The sequence below is a fragment of the Platalea leucorodia genome (genome assembly GCF_965183815.1).
Source record: "Platalea leucorodia genome assembly, chromosome: 21".
Classification (NCBI taxonomy): domain Eukaryota; kingdom Metazoa; phylum Chordata; class Aves; order Pelecaniformes; family Threskiornithidae; genus Platalea; species Platalea leucorodia.
The window spans coordinates 3,844,546-3,866,985 of record NC_138843.1 but is presented as its reverse complement, the minus strand read 5'-3'; the positions used below and the strand labels follow the sequence as shown (position 1 = coordinate 3,866,985).

At 48.5% G+C, this 22,440-nt stretch overlaps 1 protein-coding gene across 6 annotated transcripts; it reads right to left on the bottom strand.

Annotated features, from left to right (window-relative positions):
• Window positions 1-71: 71 nt before the first annotated feature.
• On the bottom strand, window positions 72-21,744 carry DPP9 (dipeptidyl peptidase 9). 6 transcript variants are annotated; one of them, XM_082331451.1, is made up of 22 exons: window positions 21,632-21,744; window positions 19,624-19,711; window positions 16,519-16,621; window positions 16,368-16,422; window positions 13,480-13,592; window positions 12,233-12,406; window positions 11,837-12,005; window positions 11,565-11,678; window positions 11,134-11,262; window positions 10,561-10,622; window positions 9,932-10,032; window positions 8,293-8,470; window positions 7,325-7,490; window positions 7,137-7,216; window positions 5,432-5,584; window positions 5,083-5,218; window positions 4,229-4,374; window positions 3,781-3,927; window positions 3,473-3,625; window positions 2,791-2,933; window positions 2,341-2,452; window positions 72-1,356 (listed from the first exon to the last, which is right to left on the bottom strand). In XM_082331451.1, the coding sequence occupies exons 2-22, from the start codon at window positions 19,677-19,679 to the stop codon at window positions 1,264-1,266; spliced, it is 2,583 nt and encodes an 860-aa protein (XP_082187577.1). In that variant the 5' UTR covers window positions 19,680-19,711; window positions 21,632-21,744; the 3' UTR covers window positions 72-1,263. The 6 variants fall into 6 exon arrangements, 5 of the variants coding, with proteins under 5 accessions (XP_082187577.1, XP_082187575.1, XP_082187576.1 ...); XR_014230322.1 differs by having other exon boundaries at window positions 73-639; window positions 932-1,356; window positions 16,368-16,621; XM_082331449.1 differs by having other exon boundaries at window positions 73-1,356; window positions 16,368-16,621.
• Window positions 21,745-22,440: the final 696 nt, after the last annotated feature.

Genomic DNA, 22,440 nt, shown 5'->3' with positions numbered 1-22,440 from the left:
CTCTTTCCAATATTTTAATGCATCGCTACATCTTACACTCATAATTATAAAAGAATAAGAATCCATAAAAATATTTTCTTTTCATAATACGCACTTAAAATACTCCAGGGCAAGTCAACGTGGTTCATTTGGGTGGGTTTTGTTTTTTTTTTTTTTTTTCCTTTTTGCCCCGGCAGAACCCTTGGCTTGAGGGGGGTATGTGCTCCCCTGAGGTGCGATTGCTCAATCCCCCCTCCCCAGAACTGCAGTTCCTGTTGACCAGGTAAATAAAACCCAGAAGAGAGCATTTGCTGAGTAGACGGGCAAGGGGAACAGTCACTGACCCGCAGAGAACTGAAGCACAGCCAATTTCAGTGCACATCTGAAAGCCCAGAGTGTCGGGGAAGGAGAAGGTGGGGTCAGGAGGCAGCACAGAGAACGGAGGGAGGGAGGACTTGCATAAATATCATCCATCTTGCGTTGCAAAAACCCAAACGCTGCTGTGATCTCTGGAGAGATGATCTCTGGTTGTAGCCAGCTGCTTCAGCTGCCATGCTACCTGTTGGCACAACTCTGCTTGTGAGCGGCCATTAGAGAAAGGTACCAGAGGACGCCGTTACCGACCCCAGCCACCTCCTCCATCTGCTCTGCAAAATTAAACTGAAAAATAGAAAAGGCTAGTGTTGCATGCTTCTGTAGAGCTCTCTTCACATCCCAGGGCTCCACATTGTCGCAGCAGGGCCAGGACACAGCAGCAGCAGCAGCGATCAGCTCCCCTGGGGCTTAACATTAGGTAGTTCTCTCTTCCCTCCCACTCCTGGCTTAAGGCAGCTTGCTGATTCGGCTCTTCCATTTCCAACACAGGCACTGAGTTCTTGCAGGTAAGAGTATGGGAACTGCAGAGGTGCAGCGGAAGGGGAAAAGGATGGGGGAGAGAGAGATGGACACAAACCTCAGCCTCGGGAGACAGACCACTGTCCATTGATTCCCAGGATAGAGGGAGTAGCAGCAAAAAAAGCGTTAACAGCCAGGCCGGAGGAGAGGAACAGGACGAGCAGCCGAGCAGGGGCAGACCTCCAGCTTGGAAAGTGAAAGAAGGTGGCACTGTCCAAAGGGAAGGTGCCCTCCACGCTCCCCCCTCGCGCGGGGTGGGGACGCCCAGCCCGACGTGGGCGCTCAGCCGCTTGTGCTCTGGGTTAGATGGCTGTCGAGGGAGGCGGCAGTGGCGGGGCACGGGAGGGGGAAGGTGAGCTGTCAGTGTCCAGTTTGCAGAGGCTTGTGCTCTCAGAGGTATTCTTGTAGAAAGTGCAGCAGCGTGATTTCATAGTGCTCTCCTGACTCAGGGCACCGAATACTGTGTCTCTCGTTGGGGTAGATCTGTGCAGAAGCAGAGAGACGGGGCAGTTAGGCAGGAGCAGCTCATTCGGCACGGACAAGCCTCCCTCACGTCAGCCCTTTTCATAGAATCATGGAATCGTCAAGGTTGGAAAAGACCCTTAAGATCATCGAGTCCAGTTGCCAACCTATCACTGCCAAGTCCATCTATGCCATGTCTTCAAGCACCGTATCTATCCGTTCTTTAAATACCTCCAGGGATGGAGACTCAACCACTTCCCTGGGCAGCCTCTTCCAATGCCTGACCACCCTTTTGGTGAAGAAGTTTTTCCTAATGTTTAACCTAAACCTCCCCTGGAGCAGCTTGAGGCCGCTTCCTCTCGTCCTATCACTCATTACTAGGGAGAAGAGACCGACCCCCACCTCGCTGCAACCTCCTTTCAGGCCGCTGCAGAGAGCGATGAGGGCTCCCCTCAGCCTCCTCTTCTCCAGGCTGAGCCCCAGCTCCCCCAGCCGCTCGTCATAAGACTTGTGCTCCAGCCCCTTCACCAACTTCGTTGCCCTCCTCTGGCCACGCTAGAGCACCTCGATGTCCTTCTTGTAGTGAGGGGCCCTTCAACCCAGTCTCCGTCGGGACAAAGAGGTGCCAGGGAAGGTCTAGAACAGCAGCTCCCCTCCCTCACTGCGCTGGCGTGCGCTGCTAGCCCGCTCGGCGAGTCGGCCACCTCTGCTGCCACCAGCCCAGTGAGACAGCAACAGTTCAGCCGAGAAGGAAAGTTCCAGGCCTGAGGGCAGGAGCCCTGTTTGCAAATGCTTTTAGATACAGGCCACATCTGCCAGCCATGAAACAGCCACAGTGCCACCTCCCGGCCACCTCTTGGAGTCCAACGAGGCATTTGCTGTCATCTACATTGCAACAAGATGTGGGAGCATCTGCCTCCACCTTCTCCCGCCCCCAGAACACACAGCAGAAGAAACTTTTTCCAGATTTAAGGGACCTTCCCACTTCACTCTTGTTCCTCCTACCTGCAGCTGGTAAGGTTTTCCAGCCCGGATTAGCTGTGATACCAGGAAGTTGGTGTGAAAAAAGTGCACATTTTCATCCAAAAAGCCATGGAGGATCAACAAACGATTTGGCCTGGAGGTGGGATGAGAGATAGGATGAGAAACCACACAAAGAGCTCTGCGGTGGGTCTGAGCAAAGAGCTGCCAGTCTGCAAGCCAAAACTGAGCAATGGACAGGCAGCCAGAGTAGCGTAAGGCCACGGACATGGTCCTCAACCGCTCCCTGGCAAAGGGGGCCGGGGGTACAACGCCCCAGCTTGCTGCAGAAGGCGGCAACCAGCCATGTGAGTTAAGATTAAATGGGATCAGAATCCATCCATGCCTTTGGGATTCAGCAGAGGTGCAACTGGTGGCACCAAGCAGGACCCGGGAGCAGGTTTTTAGCAGATCACTCAGCCCCACGGTACTCACTCATTGGGAAGCTTCTCTACGTGTAATGCCACAGAGCCAGCCTCGTAACCTTGCTGGTTGTTTTCTGGGATATCCATGTACCGCTCAGTATACCCAGTGTCATATGCCATCCAGACTGTGACAGGAGCACCTGCTATAGCAATCTGTCAAACAAATAGGTGGCAGGAGACAGCCTCAATTATCATGTGCTAAAGAGTTCAAGTGTTCCCTGTTTTCCTGAAGAGGCAGGAAAAACAGGCTCTGGACTGTCCTGTCACTCAGACCAGGATTCTTCTACAGCGAACTCACATAAAACCCAGATTCCTCCTCCTGATATTCCTCACAATGGGGCAAATTCCTGCATACCAGCACTAAAGGCTTCCCCTTTTCAAGGAGAACTTGTGGAACGATCCAGAAACTGTGCCGGGGACTTGGGAAGGGGATTAGGAATAGCACATCAATATCTCATTGGATGCTAGGCTAAGTCCTCCACTGGCAGTCCCTGGGGAATGACCCCATCCTCATTAACCCTCGGACAGGTATGATCTGTAATCATACTGTAGCCAGGAGCTACAGGCAGGACTGAGGGACATTTTCACCCATCCATCGGAAACATCAAGCAAAAAAGCCAACTCCAGATGCCAGAAGCTACAGAAGCTGAACGCTAAGTGTCCCAGGATGACAGCCCCACGTCCAGACTTACCTTGAAGACGTTGGGTTTACAGATAAGACCCATGAGGGAGAGGAAACCCCCATACGACCAGCCGTGTATGGCTACCCGACTCAAGTCGATGAACCCGTATTTTTCTGCTACATAATGTAAACCTTCCACCTGGTCCTCTATCTCCACCTGACCCTAAAAGGCAACACAGAAGCTCAGGTTAGTGGCTTTCTAAATCTAGAAACTTGAGACAGAAAAGACAAGAGCAACACTCATGCAGGAAACATGCAGCCAGGCAGCCTGAGAAAGGGCACACGAGCAGTGATTCATCAACAAAAGAAGTACGTTACCATTTGGTTTTTCAGGGCCCCTTCAAATTTGAGTCCTCGCTGGCACGAACCCCTTCCATCAATCACCACCACAGCATAGCCTAGGGATGCTAGCGTGTTTAGCCGTAAGTACTTGATTCCTTTGAAGGAGTTATTCACTAGCTGCACCTGCAGGAGGAGGGAAGAAAACTTTCAGAGCCAAGCAGCTGCCTTCCAGTACCTTCCTTTGTCCGTCCCACTCTGTAGGATCCTGAGCTAGACAGCAGCCACTGACCGAGCTATCAGAGCCACAGAATGCAGACTAAACGCCAGAAAAATCATCTGAGGTTTGAAGCAGAGATCAGAATAGAGATCCAGTGCTCAGTGCTAACCAAAGCATAAGTCTTGATGCATGACTGAGCTACGCAGAGCTCTGCCCTGGACAGCAATCCCATGGCCATCACCAGCACTCCACAATCTGGATTATTACCTGAGGGCCTCCGTACACAAAGAGCACTGTGGGATGCTTCTTCCCAGGCTGGACATCATGAGGTTTGTAGACCATTCCATAGAGCTCGACATCTGACTGAGTGCGGAAGTGAAAGATCTCAGGGGGGATGTAATCTGGGGGACAACCTGCAGAAGGAAGTTCAGACACTAGCACTGCAGTGCTAGCACTCCGGCCCCGCCTGAACTAGCTCCTTCCGACCCTAGTCAGGGCTCTTTCAATACCAAACCGTACCAAGCCTTAGCAATGCCTCTCAGAGAAGCCTCTCCCTGGGAAACAAACAGCCTCTATCTGCCTGCATAGGGCAAGAGACCAATAATATAATAATATAATAGAGAGTGAAGGGATCACCCAAGAAAACATCATCAGCTGGGTATCCTCAGACAAGGCATGCTCTGCCACAACAGCAAGATGCAGAAGGTTAAGAACAGGGACAGGTCAAACGGAGAAAACCTTTGCAGGAGGGGTTCGTGCGCTGCTGTGAGCTGCGCCTAAATCCTTAAAGGCCTTGGAATGAAGTAGTCGCTGCATCCCAGACACTTGCCCCTCTTCAGACAAATCACGAATAAGGAAAGCCCTAAATCCACAGCCATCTAAACCCTGCACCCTCGTGCACTGCTTTCACCCAAAGCATGAAATATCATCATCTTAAAAGCCCGTATACCATTTCTTGGGTGAGCTACCCACTAAAGATATCTCCCCCCTAAGATAACACAATTCATTTTCCCTTAGAGTGAAGTTACTTGGGCCACTTCCCTCTCCATCACCTTTGGCTACCACTGGTAGGAAGAGTATCACAGACATAACCTAGCACTGACACGTTCTACGGGACTTACTGGCTGCCTCCATCATGCTCGCCCAAAACTTGGGCTGCTTGTGGAGCGGGTCATCGTCGGAGCCACTGAGCTTGTAGACGTGCACGCAAGGCGGAGTGCTCACGCTGCTGTAGTGGCTGATAAACATGTCAAAGTTCTACAGATGGGAGAGAGAAGAGTTAGGGGAACGAGGTCTTTCATTTTCCACATCTAATCTCCATGCAGTTCTCAGACAAGAGCTCCCACATTTCAAGCAACCAAGACAAAGAAGCCCTCAGGACTCATTACTGATTGTGATTCATCACCATTCCCAGTTAGGATCCCTGTCAGTCAGGAGACGAGGCTGTCTTGCATCCAAGAAACAACAAACCTGGCTCATTGAACAGCTGTGGGAGAAGCCCGGAGTGGTGAGTCGCACGATTTCTCCAGGAGACTCATAGCTGACTACGTAGAGGTGGTGCTCCAACGGGGTGTCCTTTGTGCCTTGGAAATACACCAGCTTCGTAGCCTCATTCACCCAGACCTATGTGGAGGAGAGAGGGCTCAGCGACAGAAGGACGACAACTACTGCTCCTTTGCCAGTTCAAAAAGTCAGGCCCCAGGCAGAGTCAGCTTAAAACACAAATAGACCATGACAGACTGCTCACGGCATTAGGGACCGTACACAACGCCTGTTGATACCATAGGCTAGAAAACACATACGCAGCACTTAAGGAGAACTGAATATAGTCCAAAGAAGTAACAGAAAGCGGTCACTCAGCTTTTTTGAGAGACTCAAAGCATTTGCTTACTAAGGAGCATAAGAAGTTGGGCTCTGTTCCCCATAGGTGAAGCTAGGAAGATTCCGTGCTTAAATATGTCATCTCCCCGTAGTATGCCTGGATTGTAAGGGTACACATATATTTTTTTCCAGCAATCACGACAATGAATTCCCATCTGTGGAAGGATCAGCCTAATAGCTCTAACAGTACCAAACTTCAAGCCACATTAAAATATGTTTTTAATGTCCAGATAAAGCTGCTTCTAAAAACCACCTGGCCAGCCAGCAATAGAGACTACAGCTTTTAAATACTGCATTGATCCAGCAACAGTAACTGAACTGTTTTCCACCTTACAGTTTCCAAATGCTGAAGCCCAAATGCTATTTCTGGCTAGCCCACAGTTTGAAGACCACTGCGGACAGCAAAGGGAAAAAAATATCCAACTCAATTGGCCAGGAAAACCGGGCAGCGCCCTGTGGAGCAACAAACACATCAAAATAATGGCTGCTAACACAATTTTAGCCGTAACACATGCAGGGAAGAGCTGTGGCCAAAATCAACAGCATGTACAGTGAGAATTCACATGGGGAGGGACAGCAGGTTAATTGCAGATTGAGGAAAAGCAGCAGAAACCAAATGCATGGAGCTGTAGGCCTTTTAAAAAGCGAGAAGTGAAAATCCAGATTAATTGGAAATGAACAGACAAGGTCTTTATTTTGACAGAAATCACCTGGGAGCATTAAAGATCAGACTCAGAGTTAATTCCTGAAGCAAAAACGGAACTAGGTTTCTACAAGATTAATAAAAATTCATTTCTGGCTATTCTGCAACCAATAACAGATACAGTTTCTCCATATTCTAAATCGCTTTATACTCCCTAGCTGCCTTCTTCCTAAAGGCTCTACTGAGGGATCAGCTGGAGACCAGGAGTTCACTGTAAGCGCTAGAACATATTTCCAATGCACCACTGCTCATTGGGGTTAAAATGCTTCGGCAAAGGCAGCAATCCCAAGCTTCTCCACAAAACAGCTCTTTGTTGCTCTTGAACCTCAGACTTGTGTCCTTTTTTATGGTCTGACTCACTCATGGGATTTACCTAAGAAGCAATCTGAAGTCTGATTAAAAAGGCAATCAGTTCAATGTGCGCTGGACTACAGCACTTCTGGGGAAAGCAGAAGCAGCAATAAAAAGAGAAACAAAATGAAGCTTAAGTAGTTCTAGCTGGTCCCAGGCGTAACAGAGGGCGTAGGCCAGAACTGTGGGCAGACAATGCAGAGCTGTAACACTGCAAGACAGAATAAAAATAACCACTACCTTCGATCCATGCCTCGCCAACACCTCCCATTCCCCACCAGTCAGGGCAATCTCCTCTTTGATAGGACACTTGAAATCATCTAGAAGAAATAACATGAGAATAAATCACCGCCTTCCCCAAAAGACAGCACAAGCAAATCAGAGAGGGAGCTCCCAAAGCTGAAAGGCCGACAAAGCGCAGCTCTTACCCTCACTATGGACATATGGCTGCACCCAGTCATAGCTGCCTTGCTTTAGGACTGCTGTGACTCTGTACAGGTGACAGAAACCTGTTTTGCATTCATTGGCTCGGATAAAGCAGAGTTCTTCCTCCTCTCCCTCCGGCTGGATGAAAGGATAGAAGATATCGTGAACCTGTCACACAAGGCAAAAGACCCATGAGTGATTTGTATTAAGACAGCAGAGACATAGCCAAGGGAGTCAGTGCTGAACTACTGGGCTTTCAAAGGAACGGAGAGGGGGGAGAAATATCTCAGATGAGCAGCTAGTGGGGAAAAGCCAGTCCCTGCTTTCCTACTACCACAAAGAAACTCTGGGCCCATGCAGAAGGCCACGTGCCCTGGGCTTTCCGTGGCTACCACCGAAACCAGCACCAGCCTTGCCTCCGAGCTAGGCATTTCAGCTACGCGAGTCCCACAGGGTGGTTGTTATTCCAACACCTTAGGAATGCCATGGTGTGAACTCCGGGCCCCTTTGTCACTTCAGTACCAATATGCTTAATCTTAAGAGACTGAAGTTTATTCCCTATCCCCTATGTCCATTATCCATCTAAAGAAGTACAAATTCCAGGGATTAGGGTTGCTCATACCTCAAGAAGCCCTTTAACCCTGTAATAAAATTCCCCCAAAAGAATGGCAGTGTTACATCCAAAAGTGTCAGTGTCCAAAATGCCTGTGTTGACCGAGAATGTTAGCAAGAATTAAACGAACAGCTCCAACTGCAAGGAGATGGAAGGATCCTCATCTCTTCCAATGCTGACTGCATGAAAGTCCTTCTCATGGCTTTATCAAGCCCCCTGAATTAACACCAAATCTGGCACTACTGAGCAGCAAAGCAGTCTGCTGGACTGAACTGGACACGCAGCCAACACAAAAACGGTTAACTGGGGGGGAGGAAGGGGCAGCCTGTGTTCTCCTCCCAGCCCCGAGCCTCTTACATTTATCCACACATCAGTGGTTTCTTCATAGATCACAAATGGCTGGACATTTTCTGGCACAGTTTTGGCAAATTCAGCGCGCTGCTCCTCATTTTCTGGGACTGGAATAAAGAGGGCTGGAGGCAAAAGGATTAGCTGCAGCCGCTGCTGAGGTCTGTCTAGGAACATAGCCCAGGCACTGGGGAAAGAAGTTGGAGGTGAATGTCAGTACCACAAAATAGATGTCCCTTTCTAACACTCAGAACATGCAACCCTTTTTCCCCCCACTGGCAGAAAGGATTTAGGCATCTGAATGCAAAGCTTTTCTCGTCATTGCTGCTTTCTAATCTCCTGGAAGCTTTGCCAACAAACACGTATTGCCAGACATCTCTGGTATTTCGCAGGGGTATCGTTCAGACAAGATGTCTGACAGATTTGCCAGAGCGTCTATTCCAAGGGAGCACTGTTAACAGAACCCTGTCTCCAGAACGTAACTCTTCCTTGGACAGCCCTTCCATCAGGAAGCACTAGTTGTTTTCTAGCAAGCTCCTAACGAGCCGAAGCGATCGCTCTTAAAGCGATCCATTTGTAGCTTCCTCATTGCACGCTGCACTAGCAGGGAAAGGCAACAGACCTAAGACAACTGCCAAGTGAAGGAGTCGCTTCAGTCTCAGCCTTGTTCCTCTCCAAGGAGAGTCATTTGAAGTGGTGCTGCACTGCAGGCCTCTCAACATGACAGATGGCAAGCCACCGCTGCATAGTGCGGCTACCCCAAGGCCTGGAAGTGCATCAAGGGAAGTTTCATCATTAAGACAGACTTTCAAAAGAGCCAGTTCTCCCTAGCATCTCAGTGACCGTGGATTTCATGAACTGATATATTCAGCACATTTAGTTAAGCTCTGGTGCAGAACATAAGAATCACCTATGGGATTACCTTCTGTAAAGCTGTATGAATTTAGTTTCCAGAGCAGAAAATTAATGATGAGTTACAGAATGCAATCTTCAAAGACAGCTAAGTCACCTTATCTGGACAGAAACTAGTTAACAGTCAAGCAAGCTTTTGAGGGGAAAAAATTAAGAGCTTTAACATTTCAAACCAATCAGATTGGTGTGAATTCTGTAACTCTTCAGGCAAGGCTGGCCAGCACAAGAGTGTGTATCACATTTAGAGCAATAGCAAGCTACAGGAGCGTACCGGTCACAGAGCAATCTTTCCCCTTGTACACACTGCAGGAAGGGCTTAGCACCACGCACGCTGCCCACTTCCCCATGATACATTTGCACTGATCACAAACTGGACCGATGAACAATGATAAAACTGCTTGCAGTACGTTCTCATTTTCAGCAGAAAGCATGTTGTACTTGTGTTAAACATCTTCAACGCAAAAGAATTCCCTAGGACTGCCCGCTTAATATATCAATGTCATTTAACTGTGTGGTTGCAACTTAAACCCCACAGCTTGTCACTCTGGTCTACATTTGATTAATTCCTACTTTTAGGATGTTATAACACTGAAGAAGCCAAATACTCATGTGCCATTTCTGACACTCAGGGCTTTAAAACCAGGCCATGGCTACAATACAAAGCACGTTGAGGGCCTGCAATAGTTCAGCCAGGGAAGCCCTTGGGAGCGCTAGTTTGGAAGAAAAACTTATGTACTATTTGCCATCTCGGGTCCATCCGGCGCGGGCAATGTACTCCACAGTCGGAAACAACGCAGCGAACGGTTGCACCAGCTCCTTGTCCTGAGCACACACGATCTGCAGCAAAAGGAAGATCCAATATCAAATCGGACTGCTACCAGACCTCCCCACCTTCTCCTAGGGAAGCTCAGTGGAATGGGAGAATCAGGAAGTTTAACTATTGGCATCAGCAAGGGTCAGGCCAGGAGAAGCAAGCCTTTCTACAAATGGCAGGAAGAGAAGGGAAAAACAAGCTTCAAAGCAAAATGATTTTGGCATTCAGCCACAGAAAAGGATACAGCCAGGGACTGAAGCCCAGGATTAGGTCGGGCTTCATCCCTCCTGCTCTACTACTGACAATATGGCATACCAGGCTGACCCTGCTTCTCGCTTCCCTCCCCTCTCCCAGCTGCCTCTCCACTTTTCTGCATTTTAAAGTTTTTCTGTTTCTTGGATAAATACATTATAGAACCAGGTGTTACAGGAGGATGAAAACAAAGGCTAACACTACCTAGGAATTCTTAGTGACCTTGTCTTAATTCTAGGGAGCTTCGGAAGCAGTCAACCCTCCTGCGCAATATCCCATTCTGAGTCGTTAGCACTTACCTTACCCTTGCTGTCTGTTTTAAATTCGGCCAGTTTTAATGTAATCTTGGGGTTTTTGCTGCCTGCAGAGAAGGAGTGAAAGAACATCAAGATGACCAACTTGAACACTCCATGGTTATACACAACACAGCTTCTAGAGAAGAACTGACCCTGGTCTTACTAAAACGGCTGTGTGTGAATGAACAAACACCAAATTAGGTATGTGAGCAAACACCACTGTAATCACAGGAGTCACTCCGGGTATGGGAAAAGTTTGCTTTTGCCTTGCCTAGTTGGCTGTGCATGTTCTCAGGAGGGAGAGCAAAGACAGGATTCAAAATGTATTCCACTGTATGCCACCAGATATATTCCATTTTCTCAGCAATCCTTTCATTTAAGCTGAACTTTAAATCCCATTCCTTTCTTGCAGTAGATTTTGGGCTCAGAGACTCAATTAGGCATCAACATTTACAACCAGCTCCTACATCCTAGTAACTAGCCAGATTAATCATGCAAAGTTTATAGCACAAATTCCACTGCTTCTGCCAGCAGGAGTCAAGAGTTGCATTAGCAGCCCCGCGGTATTTCACTTACCTGTCCTGGGGTACCGATAGGAGTCTGTTTTTCTCTCCTCCAAGGCAGGTGAAGGAACATGAATTATCTCCACCTCTGACTCATCCACTTCCTCATACAAGATCCGCAGTGTTTTTAAATCCTCTGAACCTAGGACAGATAGTAAGCATGTTTGCTATAGTGTTTTCCAGCCGTTTCTGACTTGCCTGGAGCACTGCGGCAGTACGCTCTGGTGCACCGGAGCGTACATCTCCTGTATAGCCGCAGCTCCGAGCGACCACCTGCAAATACTCCTCAGAGCACAACTGTAATCCCTCAGTGCTTTGTTCCTCCAGGCAGCCTCCCCAGAAACAGACCAAACCCAGGCCAAAGGAAAACCTTGCTCAAAATGTCATTCATAGCAGGGTCTGGCAGCAGTTACAGCATCAGAATTTGATAAGCAGAACACCGACCTTCTGTGGAAGCTGTGGGACACCACCAGTAGCCCGTGAACCGATCAAACTCCTCCTGAATGACAAAAGTGGCTACGCCAGCAGACTTGGGGTCATCAAGAACATTGGATAAGCCTGGAGAGGAACAGAGAGACTGCATTTACATCTCCTTGGAAAAGCGGGTCCAAAAGAAGAATGTACTTGTAAGAAACAAGCCACGAAGACATGAGCCCTTCCAGCTCAAACCTGTCAGAAGGAATTTCCTTTTGAATCTGGCAAGAAGCACCAGTTACCTTTATGGCAGTATGTCATCCGCTTCTCCTCTCCCGTCTCAATATTCGCTACCCACAGATCATTGTTATTAATGAATGAAAAGAAGGCAGGGTCAGCAGGGCAGATCTTGGGATCCATGCGTGGCCCTGTGCACTGAGTCTTGATCTCCAGAGGCTTCATTGGAGACACCTACAGCAACAGACACACAAACAGCTCTGTACCAAATCAGCTTCCAGCTTCATATTTAAAGGCCGAAACCACAGATGCAGTACAGCCCACGAAATGATGGCAAATGTAGCCCTGACAGGACACAAGAGAAATGACCATAACCAAACGGATGCAGATGTGCAGCCATCTCCAACGAAACCCATTAAGTCCGTTTCAGGTGATATTCATAAAATTACTAGCAGACTCACCATGAAACCATTCTTGCCCCCATCTCGACAATGAAAGAGGCTGTTGCTGGCCTGGAAGAGGAACAGGCCACTCTCGCTGTGGAAGTCATAAGATGTTATACCAAAGACACCAAGTCGCTTGCGTTCCCTCAAGAGTTCCTCTTCTCTAGAATACATCCCATGGTGAGGGGTTGCCTAGTATTGAAGGAAAAGAAAATCTGAAAGAATCTGCAAGGAGAGAAACTTCCACAGAACAGGAATGCTCTAAGACTGGCACCAGCTAGTCTGTGAATGCCCAAAATACAACATGCCAGCCAAAACCAGCCAGCAGTCCTACCATACAGCTCCCTAACTACTGTACTCTAGGCTACAGGTGTGGTCCAGGGGGACTAAACCAACTAAACCAACTTTGGCATGCCCCAAAGTTCCCTCTACGTGAGAGATGAATTGCGAATCTGTCATTTCTGCGGTTGGCACTTCAGCATGAACTGAGGAGAGCTGCACTTGCTCTGCTTATGCAAATCAGATGTAACCAATTAACTTAATGACATTATCTACAGCCTTCACAAACAGTTTCCATGTCAGACACTGCAAACAAAAGCTCTTCCGGGGATCTTGAATTACCCTGAATGGGACTAGCAATCCAAATGGGGTCAAGACAGCTAAATTCTTTTCCACCAGGAAACTTTTTAGTAGGGAAGACAGACCAACACCCTCCACTCTCTTCATCAGTGCTGTTAGTAACAAAGGACATTAAGATACTGAAATCAGGGAGGGGAAAATTCACCCCCTTTCTGGTTCACTCACAGTAGAACGTAGGGCAGAAGCAGCAGTTTAAATTCAACTTCCCCGACTTCCTTAAAAGCAGGAAAGATGAGACAGGCATTCCACTGAGCACATCAACGAGCGTGGCAAGAGCCCAGACAAGACACTCAGAAAAAAAGCGCGCTGTCCTGATAGCTTATAATCTGAGGTAGACTACACGCTAATTTACAGGCTCCTCTCTGCTAGGTCAGCCTTTTGCTTGCCACATCAACTGCTGTTTCGCACTCGCTGCCAGCTTCATTGCACGTGCAAGCGGCTACCTTGCATTATGAAGCAAAGCAATTCTCGATACAACATTCTTACCAATACCATTCTCCGTGTCTTATACGCTGCCACGCTATTATCTCTGCGGTTCAGCAGAGTAGTACCCACTATACCAGCCTCACAACATCAGCCAGTTTTCCCAAACACTGTCAAGCCCGGCTCTTCACACTTTGGCTTACCTGAAAGTGATCCAGCATCTGTTTCCATGACAAGAGTAGCAAGGCCTCCTTCCGTACCTTTTTGGGAATCTCTGAGTAAAGAAGGGAATTCTCTCGGCTACCATATGGCATTCCTATTAGGAGGACAAAAGCATCATCCTACTTAAGATTAGTTAGCCAGGACAAAGAGGACCAAAAGCAAATTGAAAAAAAAAAGTCTTTGATAACAGAGGGGTTGGGGCTGTCCAGAGGCTTTTACCAGCTGTCATTCCCAAGCAGCTCTCAGTTCAATCACAGAATAATATCCAAATTCTTTAAATTTAGATATTTATTTATTTAGAAATTTCCCTAAGCAAGATTTAACACTAACCAACCTCTTCAGAATTGTTCACATCCAACTTTCCTCTCTGTGGACTGTTCAACCCACGCCCTAGATCCATTCTAAAAAAGCCACTCCCTGAATGGGTGACTCAACATTACTCTCCACATTTCTCAGCCAGAAATTTGCTACGGGGACCTCATTCAGGCCAACACACCAGCCTGCAAGGGCTGGAAGAAAAAGCTTGGAAGCTCTAGAGAGCCCATTCAAATATGAAACAGTATAGCACATAGTCAACAGACCCTGTCATTTCACATAAGCCTTTGACTGTGGTTATCAAATAAGCTGTTGGCCTTCATCCAATTTCCAAAACAACCATGAAAAATAAAATATCCTGACACACGATTTTGGCAGTTTCAACAAAATCAAAGACCATGACCTTGCCCTCTACGTATGCTGGACAGACTCCCTAGATCAGAATTTCGCACAGAGAAATGTGCCCTGATATTTTCTACTCCGCACATATTCTGGGCAGAAGAGAAAGATTTCTGAGCTGCTTGACCCATCAGCACAGTCACTTAAAATTAAAACTTAAATATTAATAAGTGCTCAGGAAGCAAAGCAATATGTGAGCATATAATCCTCAGAGATACAGAAACACCAAAGTGCTGAGCATGTGGTGTTTAATATAAGCAGCATCTGCCATGATACAACATAAAATTCTACGGGGACAGCCCAGGAATGATTTAAGATGTCCAAACAGAAAAAAAAACTGCAGATAGGAACAAATGACTACATATACACACATTTGACACTCATGCGACTGCGACCTGGACTTCCTTTCTCTTTATTATATTACCACTTTCTACAATGACCTCAGGCTGACTACAGTCAATCAGCATTTACAAGAAAAATATTGCTTTCCTCCCCAAAAGACATTATACTTTGCTCACAAGTGAAGAAAAGTATTCAACTTCTACAGCAAAGTTCTTCAGAATTCTTCATCCTACTCCTCAGCATACAGTCACTAGCAGTATTCACTTAAAAACTTGAAAATGTTATTTAACATTGGGACAGTAATAGCACGCCGGTGTTAAACACTTATGCACTGTTGAAATGGGTTCTGAGTATTTAACAGCACACGCAACTCAAAAGATGCTCATTAAGGCAACAGAAAGAATCAGCGTTCACCCTTTATTAGGAATGCCTGAGAAGAGGCACCCCGGTATTACCTGGCGGATCCTGATCTTAAATGATGGATCAATCTGCTCTATGCACTGTGTATTTCGTTAAGGAAGAAAACACTGAAAAGACATTCGTGTATCTTTATTCCTGGTTCTGGCGCCTGTAACAGTCACAGCCATGCAGAACACCAACCAGCCGGTAGCTGATCTGGTTGCCATTTCATATAATAGAAGAACATTATTATTTTTTTTTAAATTAGCCACTTAGACCCCTAGTTCTTTAGTCATCTAGATCAAAAACTGTATCAAAGTCAACTTGGCCTTGAAATACATTCAGCTTTAAATCAAGTCTCATTGTTCAGACTCAACAAGAAAAATATGCTAACTCTGGATACTGCCCTTTTAGTAGCACTTGTGTCATAAGAATGTATAAGGAACTATAACAAATCAAGTCACTGACACACAGGAGCTGCTGGATGACAAAACAAATCAGTCCCTCAAATGCAGCACCCTATGTCCTACAGCGAGCTACACTCAACAACTCAAAAAAGAAAAAAAAGCAGGGTCACTTCAGGAAAGCAGTCGCTGTATGGAGTTGCACAGCAGGCAATTTCTTTACTGGCCCAGTAACGATCAGTTCATGCCCCAAGGCATAACAAACTCTTTATAGTCTATAAAGCTTCCCATGTTACCACCCACAAAATTATCCGGTTACTAAAATCCAACCGCTCTGTCACTAATTACATTGTGGCTCCAACTATAATGAGGGACCTGTACAACACAGCATTCTGCTGTCTTTCAATCCTGCTGTAAGGAAGAGGATATTTCCCTGTGAATACCACTAATAGTTCATTCCCACCTAATCTCCCACCCCCCCTCCTTGGAAGTATCCTACCTGCATGGTACTTAATAAAGCAGGGAGACACCACCACCCCACCATTAATACCTAGAACTTGCAACATACAGTTAGTAATTACTGACAGCGAATTCCTTGGAAAGTCAGGCCGGTTGATCAATCAAGTAAATTCCATTTCTGCTAAGCTACAGAGGCACAAGACAGTCGTGAGTTTGAGGAACATCCCTTCTCTTGCCTCATCACCTGGACTGACCTGGGTTGCAAAGAACACTGCATTCATACCTCCGTCACGAGGTAGGTCTGGCTAGCCAACGCTTCCCCGTGTCGCTAAGCAGAAAGGCTGTGGTTAAAGCGCTTGGCTGGGACTGGAGAGGTCTCTGCTCAGTTCCAGGCTTTGCTATAGATGGAGCGTGCAAACCTTGAGCAACATTACTTAATCTCAGTTCCCCCACCTCATAAACAGAGATACCTCCCATCCTTTTCCTCGCTTGTTTAGATTGGAAGCTCTCCTGTAACATATTCATACCCGGTGTCTGGCATGCTGGCTTACCCAGGTAATAAAGACGATGAGAGTGTGGGCTGGACTCTTCTGTTTTCCGGACAAACTGGAAATCATGGGGAGCTTTGTTCACTATCATGCCCGAATACTTCCTGCTGCTGTGAATAATGTCACGCAGCCCATCCCAAGAATGCTTTTGCACCTGGAATTGGGAAGGCACATCCTCCATCTCGACCACTTCAGAACTGTCTGATAGCGTGTCCACTGCAGTCATCCTCTCTTCCCCTTCAGGACTGGACAAAAAACTGAGGGAGGAGTTGAGGGAGAGAATTAAGCCATAAAATCAAGCAGGCACATTTTGTTGCTTAGAGAAAGCTCTAAGCATGCAACAAGCTTAAGAGAACAGGCACTCCTTAAACTACAGATCCTAGGACTCTCTGCACTCACAGATTACATTTTAAACATACATCGATGTATTGAAAGGAAAAGTCCATCTCCCATCCCGCATCGAGTCCTGTAAATGAAGATATTAACCTCAGAAAACTCACTCTCCCAGGACTAGTTCTAGAAATAAGCTGTTAAAGGAAGAACAAGCAGCAGATTCTGGTGCAGAAAACAATCAGCTTGACTCAAAGGAAAACCACCCCAGGAATTTGGATGGATAAGCCATGAAAGCTATGACCTATCGTAAAGGCACATAAACTCCTGCCCTGGAAGACCACAAAAGTGAAGTCTCCTTCCTGCCCTAAAGGAAAGCCTGCTCATCACTTAGAGAGAGAGGTTTAAGCCCAAGCACAGCACCTCACTTACCTGAAGAGCTATTGCAGCCAGGAATGAAGTAGGAGAGATGGCAAAACGGGAAGAAAACAGTGCAATTGTCTTTGCTAACAGAAAGAAGACAGCAGTAACAGACCCTGGTCGTATCCTGCAAAATGTGGCATGCATTCCTCATACGTTTCCAAGCTAGCAGTTATTGAATGAGAGTCTACGAAAAACGCCTCCACAAGCAACTACAGCAAATGTTAATTTGAGGAGAGGTGGACTAACAGACTTGCCCAAGGTCAATGATGTAATCTATTGCAAAGCAGGAATGAGCCTAGGACTAGGGAAACCAGTTTTTGGCACTCCGTTCGAGAAGCTGGATTTCCCCTCCATGAGGACATTTTAGTTGTTTTGGGGGTATCCGGAAGAACGTTACAAAGAATTTCAGAAGAACTTCAGTTTACTGAAAAATTAGGCTGGAGAAGTTTGCTCTGTGGAGACAGAATCGCTACCTTTGACACAGAGTCAAGAGCAAAACAGTGACCAAGGATTACACCAAAAAAGGCCTTGTCCTCAGCAGCCCTAAAATTTACATTTTCAAATTAGATGTTTCTTGAATGCTGCCTGTCATTTGGGACAGCGACCTGCATTCTGACAGGAGAACAGCTTCCGAGATGAAGGATTAAGCAAGAATTACACATAAACCAAATCTTGAAGACTTCAGCCTCAGTAAGATGCACAATGAGTTCCTTCCCAGTGGAGGGAATCAGGGGAAAGGAGAAGGATGGTTATTTATATCACCACAAGAAAACACTCACCTCTGCCCATTTTCTACCAGGAATATTTTTCAGGAGCACCCCGAGTGTTCCTTGAGGATTCCCCACCAGCCTGCACCTTCTAACAGACTCGCTAAAAGGAAGTCCTCACCTCATTTGACATCTTATGCAATTACGACAGGAGATTAGCAAACCTAAACCAAAGTACATTTGGACTTCCTAAAACTACAGGCACACTGTACAAGGGCTGTAAATATAACCATCTCTTCAAACTGCTAAGTCCCTAAATTGTACAAAATGTGTGAATAATAACACAAGAACAAGCTCCTGAAATAAATCTGTAGGTACTCCTGGTACTGCCCAGCAGTAAATCCACAGCTTGAAAATGAATAAAGAGTATTTTCCAATCAAAGCCAGGCAGGAAGCCCAAGTGAAACCACAAAAGAGAACGTGACGGGATGTTCTAAGACTGCGAGTGTGTCTGCGGCCTCTACTGCCTATATCCAGGGTCTCCATTACAGCAACTAAAATCACATCTGAAGGCAGAATTGTTGCCTATCAGAAACACACGACAGGAAGACCACAACAGCCCATGAACTGGGTACAATTCTCCCAACTCGATCCCACTGCAGGTCAAGTCAGCCAATTAAAATAATCTGGCTTTGGCTCAAGATGCCTGACCTTTAGGTTACTCTCACCCAGCTTGTGAAACTGTCTTACTCAGCCAGCTTGACTCCTCAGGAGGGAAAGTTGCACCTTTAAGGGCTCAAAACAGTCCACGAATGCAATACTGGTAACTGTCCCAAACTGAACTGGAGGCTGGAGTCCCTTCCAAACTATATTGCCATGATTTTATGATTTGCTAGGGAAGTAAAAGGCACAAGTTTTAGTTTGGTACTGCTCTTATCCTAGTGATTTTGACGCTAGAAGAGAGTGGAGTAGTGGGATAAGCAAAGCAGCCATCACACAAAGTTACGTGAAAGTGTTGGGAAATACCACTGCCATAGCTGGAGTGTGGTGGAGTCTCACAAAACTTAGGTCCTGACATGGTACAGAGTAAAAAGAAAATCCAATTGCTTCATCCGTCGCTACAGCCATCTCTTGGACAAAACGTAACAAGTATTTGGCAACACCATACATGTAGTAAACAAGCATAAGGAGTAACTCATCTAACTGAGATTACAGAGTGAGTTTTGGGATTAAATTATTCAAAGGTGAGTTAGACCAAGACACCGATTTTAACCATCTTATTCTTAGATGGTCTCGAAACTTTGGCATTGATAGAGCGCATCTGAGATTTACACCTTACTGGAAAAAGGCTGTCCTTTACAGTCCTCATGCTGAGGCATTGATTTAGATGATTCAGTGTTGTTGCAGAAGCACTGCTAACCCCACTCCCCAAACCATCTAGCTATCTCTTGGACATCTTTTTCATGCTTTTTCTGCCCTGCCTGGCCAGGTTAGATGGATCAGGCACACATCCACCAAGCTCTCCCTTCAGAGGGAACGCATTAGTCTGAAGACAACAAGCAAGCACAGGTGGGACATCAGCACAGGAAAAAAATTGTAAAGCTTGGAACTGGAAGTCCGTGAAACAAGCTATCTTCCTGAGTCACTTCCTGACCCACTGGTCCTGACACAGAGCTCCCCGGGCAGAATTATATCCTTGGGATTCTTCAGAAACTTCATTCACTCCAAGAAGTGCTTATTTCTCTGTCCCACACAACCTAAAGGTCAATAAAGGCCCTGGGAGTAACTGGGACACATACCTTCTCCAACTTCCTGCAGTCTCGTTTTCCAGACGAACCCTCTTTATCTTCTGCATTAACTACTCAGCGAGCTGGGCAGGACAGGAAACTAGGAAGGAAGAGGAAAAAAGCAAATTTCATATAACTGCAGCTTCTCCCGTCACAGGAATAAGGCTGTATAAAAGCATCCTCCATAGGTCACATTTCCAACCGAGCGCAGCGGCACAAATGAAATCCTTGGTTTGCACTTTACAGTCCAAATCTGTTCCACCAGCACAGGCTGGATATTAACAACCCAGATAAATCCGAGAGAGACTTCTTCGCGTGAACAATGGGACCTGGCGAACTCTGTGGCCTGCCTCTTTCTTTCCTACAAAATTCTTCTTAAAACCTGAGAATCCTCTGTACTGACCCTTCCTTTCATTCCCTTCCCAAAATCCTAAATCCTCTGAAGTATCAGGTACTAAGAATTGAGGAAAACAGAGGTCTGGTCCATACACTTACAGGCAAGAGTCAAACAAAGGACACCATAAGGAGCCGGGCAGAGGGTCAGCAGCCCCATTACCAACGGCGTCACAGTCCCACCTGGGACATAAAAACCACATTTGTCTTCCGAGCCAGACTGCTGCCTCCCTCTGCCCCAGCCTGAGGAGCAGGAACGCTGGCTCACCACGTAAGCCCATTTTCCATGAGCGTAAGAAGGCGCTACCTTCGCTATCGTCCTCTCTACCCAAGTAGACTAAAGTACAAAGATCTTTGTCTCCTCTTCAAGAGAGCTCTGAATCACAGACACACCCGAGACCTGCCACTGTCTTTTGCAGAGGTCCCCGGTCTGCCCAAACAGCCATTTCTCCACCAAAACCGCACTCACAGAGGATCAAGAGAGACAAAGTGTCACAAAGAAGCACCAGCAGTGAAGCTCCTAAACTGCAGAGCAGAGCAGAGAGAGACGAAGTAGCAGCAACCAGTAATTTAAGGGCCATTTTCGATGCAAGCACGAAGGGCAACAGGAGCGATGCTCAGGAATGCTGAGTAACCTGGTCTGATCTCACAGCTGACCCTGCTTGGAGCAGGGGGTTGGACCAGAGCCTTCCTGAGGTCCCTTCCAATCTCAGTTATTCTGTGATTTTAATGATTCAGAGGAACACCTCACCCTCATCCCACCCGCCACAGCTCACACAGAGAAAAGGAACAATAACACCCTCCGATGCTGAACCCAGACAAAAAGAAACTGAATAAAACAGACACAAGACATCAGAAACCCGGCATGAATCATTTGTCAGCGAGACCCCGAGGGGCCTGCTGGTGCATTCAAGAAGAGCCAAAGCAACACAGTCACCTAGAGAAACCCTTATAAATGTGTCCCTGTCACTGCTGGGAGCTTTAAGACCTCCTTCTCCAAAAATAAAAGCAACTGAGGGTGGAACAAACCGGTGGGGATTTCTCTACAGATGGACGAGCTCTGGCAAAGGCTGCCAGCAGCCCGTGTCCATCGCTCCAAAGCTGAAAGCCCCGACGGGGAGCTCCTGCCCTTGCTGCGGAGGGAAGGCCGGGCCACGGGTGGGCAGGAGAGGGGGGAGCCCGGGGCCGGAGCACCCCGGGCCCCGCTGGAGGCGGCTCCTGGCCTGTGGAAAGAGAGGAGCGAGGGAGCAGCTTCTCGCCCGCCCGGGCAGAGCAGAGGCTGCTGGGGGGGAACCCCCCCTCCCAGGGCCCGGCGTCCCGCCCCATCACCCCATCCCTGGGGGGCACGGGGGGGGGGGGGGGGTGAAATACAAACAGCCCCCCTCGGGGCCCGGCGGCCCTCCCGCGCCTGGGGGGCAAACGGTGGGGAGAACGGCCGCCCCCCACACCCGGGGGGACGCAGGGAAGCCGCGGGGGGCCGAACACACAGCCCTCGCCCCCGAAGGCACCCGCCGGCCCGGGGGAGGGGGGGAAGGCGGCCCACACGCCTTCCCCGGGGATGGGCCCCCGGCCCAGCCCTGCCCGTTCCGCGGCGGGGGGGAACCCCGCCGGTCCCCTCCTCACTCACCCCGGGGCGCGGCGACCTCCCCCTGACGGGCGGGGGGGCGGCTCCTCAGCGGGAGGGCGGCGGCGGCTCCGTCACTCCCGCTCCATGTCCCGGACACTGGGCAGCCCCGGAAACGGGGCGGGGGGGGCGGGGGGGCGGCGGAGGCGGCGGCCTGCCACAGCGCGACCTTTCACCCGGCGGCGGAAGCGGCGGGAAGGCGGCGGGGCGGGATGGCGGGAGCGCGCGGAGGGCGGGGCGGGGGGGGAAGTACCAAGTCGTGGTGGGGAGGGGGGAGAAAGGCGGCTGGGAGGAACCACTGCGTAGGAGGGGGGGTGCCTGCGGGAGGGCGGAACTATTCTTCCGGGGGGGGGGTAGAGAGAGAATTGAGGCTGACGGAGGGTAAAAAAAAAGCACAAAGAGAACATTCTTTCCCCGCCCGGCCTCCGAGACGGGCCCCTAATTCAGCCCCTATTGCCGCCGCGGGGCAATTGTGGCGCTAGTCTCGGCGCTCGCTGCGTGTCCCCCCGCCGCTGGAGGATGGTTGAGTCCAGGCGGATGAGGTTGCTGAGGGAGGCCGGAGAAAGAGTTCTCATGGAGCGTTGGTGGTATAGTGGTTAGCATAGCTGCCTTCCAAGCAGTTGACCCGGGTTCGATTCCCGGCCAACGCAACTTCCTTTTTTTTTTTTCCCCCCCCCCCCCCCCCCCCCCCCGCTCACCACCGGTTCCAAAGCGAATTCTGCGCGCCCGGCGCCCCGCCCGGCTGCGTTTTACCCACCCGAACCCCGGCGGTCGCCAGGCAGGCGCGGCGAGGACGCGGGCGGTGGCCGGTG

What these genes read in the sequence shown, in the direction of transcription:
- DPP9 (XM_082331449.1), bottom strand. Translation starts at nt 19,679, where the DNA reads ATGCAGAAGATAAAGAGGGTTCGTCTGGAAAACGAGACTGCAGGAAGT. An exon ending in TTGTGTACGGAGGCCCTCAG is followed by an intron (nt 3,928 to 4,228) that starts GTAATAATCCAG and finishes CTCCTCCTGCAG; the next exon opens with GTGCAGCTAGTGAATAACTC. An exon ending in GAAAACCTTACCAGCTGCAG is followed by an intron (nt 1,357 to 2,340) that starts GTAGGAGGAACA and finishes GCTTCTGCACAG; the next exon opens with ATCTACCCCAACGAGAGACA.